Source organism: Cnephaeus nilssonii (genome assembly GCF_951640355.1).
Source record: "Cnephaeus nilssonii genome assembly, chromosome: 17".
In the NCBI taxonomy this organism is placed as follows: domain Eukaryota; kingdom Metazoa; phylum Chordata; class Mammalia; order Chiroptera; family Vespertilionidae; genus Cnephaeus; species Cnephaeus nilssonii.
This window is the reverse complement of record NC_137088.1, coordinates 57214557-57227128: the sequence shown is the minus strand read 5'-3', so window position 1 is coordinate 57227128 and position 12572 is coordinate 57214557. Positions and strand designations below refer to the sequence as shown.

Here is a 12572-nt window from a genome sequence, read left to right as displayed (position 1 = left end):
CCTGCCTTTTGGATGCCTCTCGCCACTGTGACTGTCGGGCCTTAGTCCCAGTCGGAAATGGCCTCAACCTCGAACACGTTGAGAGCCAAGGAGAAAGGACCCCAAGACGATTGCCTGTCAGTTGGGTGACGGAGAGCACATTCTCATCAACATTTCAATTTTATTTCTCAATTTTTGACTCGGGAAGCTACTAACATACAAGCCAGAGATGGCCCCACTTTGACCACTTGGCAGCTGTCTGACGATGAAATGACCAGTGAGAGCCACCGGGGTGTTTCCAGGGAAGAGAGACTCATGATGGTCCCAGCAGAGCCTTCAGGTGGACAGTGTTCCACAGGAAGTTCAGGGTTGTTTCTTCATCTCCACACTTTTTGCTGACACTCATTTGGACTGACTTTGTCACCTTCAGTATGGATCTACTTAAGTTCCCAAAAGAAATACAATTTAGAGCTTCCTTTTGGCAGAGATTTATCTATCTACCTACCTACCTACCTACCTACCAACCATCTATTTATTTTTAGTCCTAACATTCTGGGTGATTGGTTGGTCTGAGAGGGAAAGATTTGCGGGTGTTACCTTCAACCATTTTCTCAAACTACACTAAACAGATTAAAAAACCATTTAAACAGAAATGATGGGGGAAGATAAAAATTGATTCCAATTCTATAATCTCTTCCTCTTCTATAGGATCTATGAAGTAATGTTTATGGAAGTTCTCATAAGTTTGAGCTGTGCAGCCAGAATAATGTGATCAAATCTCTAATATCCAATACTGGAGTCATCAAAGTGGATAAGAAATGAAAATTCCATTACATTTCCCTGTGATCTGGAAATATTCAGTTGGCTCTTGAAAAAAGGCATCAGACACAAACCTCATATTAGATGGCCTTGTCTGGACCATGTGACTTGCCCAGCAGGGCTGATGGAGCCTTCCCTCCCCGCAGGCGTCTGACCCCCCCCCCCCCGGGGAGCTCTCTGAAACTAAGCGTGGGACCTGTGTCACAAATCTTCCTTTTAAAGCAAAATCCTTGTCACTAGAAACTTGAATTTGCCAGCCACACTGCAGTGAGCTGCGGCTGAAGATGACCGCCTGCACTCTCCGTGAGTAGCTCCCTCTGTGCGCCCGCATCCTAATTGTTCTCTCGGTTGATGACAGGCTTCCATGGCTGAGAACAGTATACCTCTGTACACTCCCGCTTCCATGGGGAACCCCACTCTGGGCGGCCTGGCCAGCGCCATGCGGGAAGAGCTGAACGGGGCGGTGGAGCAGGCCAACAGCACCGAGAGCGACAGCAGCCCCGGCAGATCTCCCGTGCAGGCCGTGTGAGTACCGTCCCCGACTCCCTGTCCTGTGTGCACACAGCCTTTCTGCGGCCACGTTTACACCTTTTCTGTAACGGTTTACTCCCCGGAACCCAGTGCGCCTGGAAACATTTAGCGCGCTTAGCACCGTTGTCTGACTTTCGCAGGGAAAGGGCCGGCTTCAGGCAGCACTAGAGTGGGGGTCAGGCTGCTGCTCTGCCCGCCGCCTGGCATCCCGGGCCATCACTTCCACCCTCCGCCTCCCACCCCACTTTGTCCCCCACAGTCGGTGTACCACTGGGCAGCAGTTGGGTGTGTTCAGGCGTCGGGCATGCTGCACCTGCCAGGGAGAAAGGGATGCTGTTTGCCTGCTTGTGGGACGAGCTTCACCATGAACACAGTGCCGTGCCGGAGCGCCATTCCCAGGCAGCGATGATGGCACAAATGAAAGGCAGCGTGATTGATAGATTGCTGTTAAAATCAGAAGGAAAATTAATAGGAGCGTTCTAGCAGCAGACGGCAGTATAATGAGCACACACGTGACTGAGTGAAGTGAGGGCAATGGCTGTCCGTGCTGAATGCGAATGGCCCGGGAGCCGGCAGACCCGGGGAAGGCTGCGGCCCCTGGGGGGGGCCAGGGGAGGGAACAGGCGGACCTGACAGTGCCCTCTCGGGGAAAAGGTCAAAAGGAAGAGAAACCACACTCGCCCAAATGACTGGGTTGGGTGGGGGGTCATAGAATGAGTGCTTTTTAGCAAGTGGCTGCAGAGGACGCCCACTTTCAGAATAGACTGCTCAGTGTGCCTGCTGCCAGCTCTCAGAAGAAGCTGTTTATACCGGACCTTCTGAATTACCGATTAACATCTTATTTGAAGATCATTTGAGCAATAGAAATGGAAAATATGACCTATAGCAATTAGCAACAGAATGAATTGGCATCTAATGACAGAAAAAATGCTGTCTGTCAGGGTAGTTGTTGGGTTGGGGGGGGTGGGGGGATCTGAAATTTGATTATTTAGCATTTGGTTTAAGCCCGAAGTGATCTGAAAAGGATTTTTAAAGCTGGAAGTGATTTTTAGTTTGTAGGAATAGTCGCTTAGCCTTTACTCCCCATTCTTCGTAGATCATGCTTTCTAACGCAGCCCGGGGTTCCCATTGTATCACACGTTTTCATCTTTAAATCGTTGTCATGACAGGAGTATTATTCAGATATTAAGGAAGTTCAGCGCAAATATAAATTCCTATATAAGACACTTCAAGAAATACTCAGTAGAGCAAAAATATCTGAACTTACTGAATAGAAGGATACCATTTCTCATAATCTTAGGGACTCCCAAGGTTTAGTTGATGTATATTCCTATTATTTAGTTTAAAGGACCACTTAAAAAATAAAAAATAAAAAAAAGAAATTTGGATAGAAACCTCAGGCAACATTTTAGAGTAATGTGACTTTTGCTGTAAAAGATAAAGTCACTATAAAGTTAATTTATTTAACAACTTTGAATTAACCCCAGTATTATCAGAAACCATGTTTTACATCAGTCAGCATAATTTTTAACAAAATGAAGGTTTCAACGGCTCTTACAAAAAAAAAAGAAACCCTACATAAAGACATTAAAATGCATATGAATTTTTGCTCAAATCTCCCAGGTTCACACTGTTTGCTAAATCTAATCACATGTCAACAGCATATTCCCTGTGCCTGCTATCAGTGTCATGGACTGTTACTCTTTTTGACCCCATATTTCCATTAAGCAGACTGTAATGGCAGAGTTTCCATTCTTGTCCAGTGTGCATTACCCTGCTATGATGCAAATTGTTTCTTAACTGTTCCAGTCTATTGGAGTAAATCAAGCTGTAAACTTTACAGCAAGGCTTAAGGACCTTGTTAGTGCCGTGGCCCAGCTAGCGTCTGGTGTTGAAACAGAGCTCTGCATTCTTACTGTTTCCGTGACACTCAAATACCATTACATTTTGTTTCTCTTTTGAAACCCTGGAAAGTAGTCACATAATCATGGCTTTGGGGCATTATACTTTTAGCCTGATAGGAGCTAAAGGAGTTACAAAGCAAAATACTGCAAGCTTTGCACACACCATGGGATCACAATGCATTTACACACCAGCCAGCTTCAGTTAAAAACGCTGTTCCCAGAATGGCTGAACAAAGGAATGGCTGGGACGTGAGAGCAGAAACGTGTGGTTTCAGTTACTCACTGGTAGCCCTTTGGGAAGTAGGAGTTGGAGAGAAAGATGGGGCGGGTGTGGGGTTGGTCTGCAAGAGAAGAGGTGAGGCTGCAGCTTCCGCTTCTGGAGACACGTGGGCGAGGGAAGCGTGTGTCTCACCCGAAGCGCGTCCTGCACCGAAGGCCGCTCCTCCGCTGTCTGAGCGCTGCGTGCCGGCCGGTGCCGCTGCGCTGGCACACTCGGCACCTGCTGGGACAAGAAGCTGGATTTCACTCTGGTTCTGGTGTGTTCGGTTGTCACACAGCAATCTCATCAGTTCACGTTGGCTGGGGACCGAGCTGCACTCGGCACGGACTGAGCCAGTAGGCATGCATGATAGGGTCATAACCTGTGTCTTTGGGATGCTAATAATCTTACTGAGATTTGGCTGCAAATTGAGGGCTGGGGGGTACTCCCTAATGTGAACTGTGTTGGCAGGCTTATGATTTTTATTTATTTCACTTTTTCCCAGCAAAATATTTGTCAGTCTAAAACTATAAAGCAAGAACTTCCTGATGACTGTTTGATTTCTTCTAGGTCCCCCCACTCCCTCCAGTCCATAGTCTTGTATCATCTCAATGTCATCAAATTCAGATCTGTAAACCTGAAAAGTTTTAATAAATATGATAGTTTGAGAAAATGAAACTGGGAAAATGTTGATCAAGGAAACTACATTTAACTTCAATCTATAGCACAGTCAAACACAGATTCGATTCTGCCTTGTAGTCACAACCATGTCATTAATGAAGAAGGTGGTAGTTTATGAATTAATAGTTCTCAATATTGAAAATATGAAACAAACATGAAAAAATGTACACTGTTGTCAGTAATTCAAGAAACACAATTTAAGGTAATCCGAGCTTACCTTATACCTGCTAAGCAATAAAAAAATTTTTTAAGTAATATTGGTGCTGATGAGGTTGAGTATAAATTGATGCAGTCCCTTTGGAAATTATTATCACAACAAATCATACAAACCACAATGATACCTTGGCCTTTGCTCTAACGTTTTCATTCTTAGAAAATCATCCTAAAGAGGCAAGTCAACAGAGGGAGAAGGATTCATGGACAGAAGTCGCCACGGTGTTCCACAAAGAGCAGGACGGGAGCCGTCACACACACAGTAGTTCACAGGATATGGAACTATGACCCCAAATGGAGAGAATGGCAAAAACCAAACCCCTCCCCTAATTCGGAGTACGGGCGACTTTTTTAAGGAATAATAGTCAGTACACCTAGTCCTTCCCAAAAGAGTGCAGGGGATCCGCCAGGGCCCACGTGTGGTGTGCCGTGGGACAGGAAGGAGGCCATGCTCAGGACTGCCTCCAGCTTTAAATTCTTACTAAATTTTGAACCAGTTTCCCTTTACAGAGGGCTCTGCAAATTATGTAGCCAGTCCAGGTCTCACTGTAGAAGCACAGACAACGAGGACCATCAGAAAACTAAAAGTAGACGGGCCACAGCTAGTAAAGCATGTTATTACACAGCTTGGGGACATTTTATTTTGCAAGTAGTTTTTAAGACTGTGGGCACGATCTAAGAAAGCGCTTCATCCTGCCATCTGCTCCCCTCCTCTCTAGGTTTGGAGTGTGTGGGTTCTCTGAAGGGTCACAGGGTCAGGGGCAGCACACAGCACTCCTGTTTGTTTTAAGTGGCTCAGGCGGCCTTCGGGTTTGGGCACAGCATCAGTTACTCAGGAAGCCAGCCGTCCATCTGCAGGAACACCTCTTACCACTAATAATAACTTAATAACGTCAGTTACAGCATCCTCCCTTCTGCGGCTGTCCCAGGAAGGGCCTTTAACGCGGACCGAGCAGTTCTTTTACATATCAAAGCCCTGTAGCACCAAGTAATTTGTATTTGCAAAGGCCTGGTTGTAAATATGATTTACGGACATTTCTCAGTTTTTATCAGAGTGATGTCCTGCCATCCCTGTGGGCCCCTCCAGCTGAGCCGCAGTCAGTCCCTAATGAGCCGGTGGCGGCCTCCTCCAGGCCCTTCCGCTGCACCAGTGGCCTCCTGTCGGGCCTTGTTTACAGCTGACAGCCTTGCTATTCCGGTTGGGGCTCTGCTCTCTTATCATCTTGTTGTGTTGAGGGAGCATTTTCCTCTTCGTTTGTGTTTCCTGGCAGGGCTTTTCTTGCCTTATTGACAGTTTGTAAAAATATGCATTAATTTGGAGTTTCAAGCATGTATCATGGTGTCTCTTTGCTGTGTTTGCTTGAAGTTGATTAATGATAGGACTTCACTTGGGTCGTTCTCAGGAGAGTTCTCTCGCGGGGCCCGCATGCTAACGAGCAAAGCAGCACAGCCTCCGCTCTCCCGCCGCCGGCCGCGCTGCCCCAGAGTCCTCGTTCGGTGGTGATGTGGAGATTTGTAGTCATCGCCCAGGATGCCACAGGGCTCAGTGTGGTCCTCCGACCAGCAGCGTCACCAGGGACCGTATGCGCATGCAGTCTCAGGCCCCCCAGACCCGCTGAGTCACCTCTGCCTCCTCACAAGACCCTCAGGGAGTGGGGTGCACCGGCCTGCGGCCCCTGGGAGGAGGGGTGACCACCAGGCTCCAGCCACCAGGGCGGGAGCGCCTGCTGTGAGGCCAGGATGCCTGCTCTGTGACACCTGGCCTTGAGCATTAGAAATGTGGCCGGTGCAGGGGAGACACTGAGTTTTAAATTGTATTAATTTTAATTTAAATGGCCACCTGTGGCCCGCGCTGCTGTGTTGGACGGTGTGGTCTAGATGCGCTTTTGTGATGCGCAAAGCAGCTAAATTGCACTGGGCGGGCAGTTCTCTCAAGAACCTTTTCTTGCTTCCAGGCATCCTGTGCACGTCAAAGAGGAGCCCCTGGACCCGGAGGAGGCCGAAGGGCCTCTGTCCTTAGTGACCACAGCCAACCACAGTCCAGATTTTGACCAGGACAGAGATTACGAAGACGAAGCAGTAAATGAGGACATGGAATGAACGTCTGGGTAGGCCGACCCCAAAAATGAAGATTGGAAAAAAACAAAACTTGTCAAAACTGAGCGGTGACGTCGTTCTCCATTTGCTGTACAGTCTGGCGGATCTCACTGCGCTTTGACAGACTCTGAAAGGTGTAACTCAGTGCCATCCAGAACCCCATTTGGGAGTATTTTTGATTTTTCTACTTTTTGTTGAAAAAAAGGAATTTGTACTCTGTGCATCGGATGGACGTGTTTGGTACTCGGGATTTTCCTCTCTAACAGTCAGCAGCTGTTGTAAATTTGCTAAACCGACTCGCTTTTAGCAGCAGACTCCGAACTGCAGTCCTGCCGACGTTGGACCCTGAGGACACCAACTGAGCATGTGCACCTGCGCTGCAGCCACGCCGCTCCCAGCAGCCCCGGCTCCGGGCGGCCGGTTGCACAGTACTGCATGTTGATTGTCACTGCCTTTATCCAGCGTGGGCTTTTGTTTGTTTGGGTTTTTTTGCTTCCAGTTGGGATGGGGAAGGCCTTTGTGTGTTTATTGGGGGGAGGGGGTTAAAAAGAATTATCCCAAACTTTTTAATGTATTGCTTTTTCTTCTTGCTTCTACTCTACCATTTTAAGTTCTGACCTCAGGCCTCCGCTTGGGCCCACGGCCTCTTGGAGGCTTCGCGTTTCTGTACCTTGTGATGAATGTTATAGGTGTTTTTATTATACAGCGCTGAATGTCATTTCTTGTTTGTAGTTTTCTGTCACTCATTCCGCTTTTCTTCAGACATCACCATGTTTTCTCTGAAGTCAGAAAACATTCCGTTTGGTCTTTTTCAAAAAGGTCCCAAATGCTGCACTCTACACATGCAGGTCCTCGCACAGAGCGGGGCCTGCCGAGAGAATGGATGACAGAAAAGCACGGGCTCGGGGCAGTGCAGGCTCCGCCACCAAGCAGTGCAGGAGCGGGAGGCGCTGGTTCAGATCCGCCGCTTTGGCTTTGCAGCTGCCTCCTCTCAGTAAAGGCCACAGCGTCTCACCAGCACCAGGAAACGTAGGCAGCACCCCCAAACATCTCATGCTCTTGAGACTGGCACCTGCTGGTGAAGGCTCACCTGTGTGGAACCAACTCGGGACCAGCCATGCTAAACCAGTGTGGGTCGCTTTGTTTGCAAAGCGGCCAGAGAGCCGGCCTCCTGAGCAGCTCTGCTGAAGGTGGTGGCGGTGGCGGTGGATTTAAACGTCAGTTCAGACCTGCTTGGTGGCATCAATCTGTGTGAATGCAAATTAGATTTCAGGTGGAACTTGTGGGAGTTAATGGAGACCGAGTTCAGCAGATGCTAAAGTGTTCATGTCACATGTGCAGATTTGCTGCTGCAGCTCAGTGTGCATGCCCTGTGATCACACCAACCCAGTGTCAAAACCGGCTGTAGGCGACATGGAGCGAGGGGCGCGTCCGGCCTGGGCCTCTGGCGAAGGAGCGCGGGCTGTGAGGGTCACGCCGGCGCCGCCCCGGCGGCCTGCAGCCCTCCGCCTCAGTTGCTCCCCTAGGACCGTAGCTCTTGTTTTTAGTTTGAGAGCCCTTTGGAGCTTAATTTATATTCTTTGTACCTTTTTTTCTAAAATTACCAAAGATATTACACAAAGGTAAATTATGTTCTCTGTTTTATGCTTTATCTGATGAAGCCAAATATCCTCTTATTGTTGATCAAAGGAGGCAAAAGAATTTAGAGGCAATTGATGAGATGTAGGCTGTTGCTGAGCTGAGGAAGAGAGCTGCTCCTTCGTAAATTTAGAAGGCCAAGCAGATGATGGAACCAAAGTTGTTACTTTTTTTAGTTGTTGGGTTTTTTTCTCCTCTGAATCTCTACAAAGACCAAAATTCATTCTTGTAAAGAGAGATTATGGGGCTACTGAAGACAAAAATAGGACACAGTATTAAAGCAGTACACAAAGGAAGCGAGTCCCATCTCACACACGCCCGTGCCCCTGAGAGCCGGGGTGTCCAGTGGGTGAGACGGTCACCACACAAGTCAGAGAGGAGAGACGCTCCCGCGTGGACTGCACCCTCCGGGGTTGATTCGAGAACACCCTTTCTTAGAGGAAGATCGTAGCCACTTGTGTTTAAGGACTGTGCTGTGATCACTGTGGTAATTTTGGTTTCTCTTGGCATATATCCTCTTTTCGTACTTGGTTTAAAGATTTTTTTTCTTTGTTTGTTTTCCGATTAGGTTTGGCCAGCATTTTTCATTTTTTTAAAAAGTAACACTCCTGTCCACTCGTAAGCTTGGTGCAAAAACTCCTTTGGCAGTTGACTTGGACGCGTCTCGGCTTTCTGTCCCGGCGCAGCCCGTGGTCACGCGACCGGCAGCCCTCCCGCAGCGCAGCTCGGGGTGCAGGCAGCAGCCAGCAGGGCCGCGGGAGGGGCCCTGTGCTCCTAAACGGAGTGGTTGCTGGTTAGTTTGGTATTCAAAAGAGGATAAAAATCTGGTAGATTAGTTCATTCTCAGCATGTGTAGCTAGACATGAGTAAAGAGAACAGCATGAGAAACTGTTAGTACGCATACCTCAGTTCAAACCTTAGGGAATGATTAAAATTAAAAAAAAAGTCACTCAGTTGCACTTAGTCGTATGTCTTGCATGCTTAGTCTAAAGACTGTAGCAAAAGGTGAAAAGGAAAAATTAGACTTTACATATCGTTGCAGGTGTCACAGCCTTGCAGGAGAACCAACTGAAAAAAATTCTCAGGCTTACAGCAAGCAAACTTGGCTATGATTTCACACTTCTGATTCTGTATCCCGTGGGGCTGCCCCAGTCGCTTCCTTAGGACGGGTTTATTATGTTGTACATACACCCCAATGTGTCTGTGTGAATCTTTGTCTTCTGGGGGCGGGAGGAGGGCGGTTCTTTTTTTAGATATTGTTCCTAAAAAGGAATAAATGCATACACCTGTTTGTCAAAACACCTTTGCTTTTTGTGCAACTGCTTTATATTCATGATACTTAAAAAATAGCTTTGGGGGAAAAAACTACTGTATGTAATGGAATTGCAGAATATGCTGCACATGTATTTTATTTAGTTATCCTTGCTTTAAGAATATCGGATGACATTTCCTGACATGTGGGAGAGAGAAATTCCCTAACCTTTTTTTCTTTTGCTTTTAAATTGTAACATAGTTAACAGACTTTATTCCCCCTCTTCTCATTGATTGGAGCATTTTGTACAGGTTTTGTGTGTGTGTGCGTGCGCGTGGGCATGTGTGTTAATCTGTTTTTTTGATACATTCCTATCCATTGTGTCTATCCTACACTGCCTTCCTGGCCATCCTAAACAAGTTCATACATTTGAAAAGAGAAAAGATGTTTTAAACAATGTTTTCTCCTGCCGCAGTAAATAGTTTGCATGATGAAATTGCAGGGTCACACTTTCAAAGTTTATCCGTGAAGTGGTGATTAATGGCGAGGAGTGTCAAAGCTATTGAACATTTTATATTAAAAAAAAAAAAAAAAACACAAAAAACACTTTACAAGGTGCCAAAATGTAAACACAATTTGTTACATTTTTTTCCAAGGAAAAGCATACCTTAGGGACATGGTCCCGTGTATCAGGCCAACGCACTGTCAGGAATGAGGACCATCCCGCGGGTCCCCAGAGCCGTGCTGCCAGCCGCGCTCCACCGCGGGACCCAGGGCCACCGGCCGGCCCCACAGACAGCTCTGACACCTCCACACCCCTCACACCTAACCAGCAGCCTGGATTCTTAACCCCAAAGTGATGGAAATCACTAGCTTTTTTATCGTGAAAAAGAAAGTTCAATATTTCCTCTCCTTCCCACATTCCGCTGAGCTCCATTTCCAAGGGTGCAGAGAACTTGGTTTTAAGGGTTTTGAATGGTTTGGTGCCTTTTGGTGAATGGTGTGCCCTGTTGGTACTTTGGATGTGTTTGAGAGTTGGTTTTGCTTTTTTTATCCTGAGAATGAGACTTGTAATCTAAAGGCATCCGTGGGCCCAGAGCAGTTCACACGGTCTCCCCCCCCCCCCCCCCACGCCGGGCGCAGACGGCACAGCGGGACCGCCGCCCGCTCCGAGGGTGGGCGCTGCCAGCAACAGGAACTTTTTGTTTTGTTTTGTTTTGATAAGGCATAAAAGAAACTCATTCCTTGACATCAACTGTAATTCCATCATTCCGTGTCTGTGGATGCAGACAATAAAAAAATGTGTAGTCAGTACTGATGACTGACGTTATAGCATTCTCAAATGCAATAAAATGCTGGTTGTTCACACTGGTGGTCCAAGTCGCCACAGCCTAACTTTCTTTCCCCGCTCACCCTGATCGTGTCTGTCGGGCGTGGGCCTTGGTTTCGTCAGCTGCTCCCAACCCTGAATTGAAATCATCGGGCCTGAGCTCCCAGCATCACGGGCCTGAAGCCCTGTCCTCGGCCTGCAAGTTCGTCTCCCCTGAGAACGGGAAGCGGGAACGAGGGGCGACCTTTGCTCTTGAGGACGCACTCCCTTATTGTCCGTCAGACTTTATAGAGAAAAACAAAATGTTTAATAACTAGCATTAAGAGCAAACTGAAATTTCAGAGGAAAGCAGTATCATGAATAATTCATTAGAATTTCACATCTGCAAGATTAGTCATCCAAATAAAATGCTAATGTCAAAAACATGCACCGTCTATAATATTCTCATCAAGAGATCTTTTTGCATATAATGATAAATGCTTAGAACAAGTGATTTTATAAAAACATTCTATAAAAAATATGCTAGATCAGTGCTCTCGGGGAAGGAAACAGTAGAGCCCCAGTAACTAAATATTCCAGAAAAACCATCTTGATCTTGAGATTTTTAAAAAGTTGCATATCTTTAATACATTTTTTAATGTTATATTGTATACACTAAGGATTAATGAATTTGGGCATCTTCCAGTAAAAATTCAATTGGTCTATTGCAGCAATTTTCAACCTTTTCTATCTCATGGCATACATAAACTAATTACTAAAATTCTATGTTAAACCAAAACATGTATTTTTTGCTGATCTGGCAAAAAAAAGTATAATTTTGATTCACACTAGATGGCTATTGTTGTGTTGGTTCTTGTCATTTCTTCAAATATGTTTTATTGATTTTTTTAAAGAGAAAAGGAGGGAGAGAAAAACATGCAAACATTGATGAGTGAGAGAAATCAATTGGCTGCCTCCTGCACTCCCCAACTGAGGATCAAGCCCACAACCCGGGCCTGTGCCCTGACCAGGAATCGAACCAACGACCTTTTGGTACATGGGACAACACTCAACTAACTGACCTTGGCTGGCTTTTGTCATTTTTTATTTGACAATTTAAGGGAAATGAAGTCAGTTCCCGGTATTTTTAAATAGTCAGGTGTTAGATATTTTAAAAATTCTTGCAGCACATGGGTTGAAATCGCTCGTCGGTGGAAAGCCAGAGCGTGGTAATAAAAGCCGTTCCTGTGTGATTCGGAGCACATCACACAGCGAAGAGGGCCTTAAAGAATGAGCCTTGCCACTTTCACTTGGCAGGACACGGTCTGGTGCCGAGGAAAAGGCCATGTGCCTTCCTGGCCGTGTTTCAGGAAAAGCCCTTGTCCTGCTGGCAGGTGTTGCTGTGCAGCTGCGAGGGTGTCTTCTCGTGGGCAGGCGGGCCACAGTCCCCAAGTCCTCTAGCCTGGTAATGAGCGAAGCACGCAGACCCTTAGTTCTCACCCGGCTAACTAAGAACGAGAGAGTTAACAGATTCCTCACAATGCCAGGCTTAACCAAGTGCTGCCCACAGCATATGCAGCGGGTAAGGTTAAATATGAACACATATTTGAATAAGCTGAAGAACCCAAACCAAGTATGACAATGCATTAGTGATGATACTGCAGGTTGATAGTACATTTTCTAATGGAATGTCAGGAACTGTTCTAAAGCATGAACATCATCTTTTACATATTTCAGACTTGTCTCTCAGGTAAACAAGGCAGCAAACCCAAAATACAAGTTTTTCTTTTAAATGAGACCTTTATATAAAGAGCTTAAATTTTTAGGAATACGAGTTTCACACCAACACAAACACGTGAGCGTAACACCCACTTCTCAAAAAACAAACCA

General features: G+C 46.5%; 1 protein-coding gene across 11 annotated transcripts in view; it reads left to right on the top strand.

Moving 5' to 3' along the window:
• Positions 1–10845, top strand: part of FOXP1 (forkhead box P1) — a 559948-nt gene extending 549103 nt beyond the window's left edge. For 7 of the 11 annotated variants that reach the window (XM_079795270.1, XM_079795271.1, XM_079795266.1 and 4 more), the window contains 2 exons: positions 1157–1323; positions 6342–10844. In XM_079795270.1, coding sequence (XP_079651396.1) covers positions 1157–1323; positions 6342–6486 — 312 coding nt within the window. In that variant the 3' untranslated portion in view covers positions 6487–10844. Of the gene's footprint in view, positions 1–1156; positions 1324–6341 lie in introns of all 11 variants that reach the window. The other 4 variants (XM_079795272.1, XM_079795273.1, XM_079795265.1 and 1 more) reach the window with 2 other exon arrangements.
• The last annotated feature ends 1727 nt before the right edge of the window (positions 10846–12572 follow it).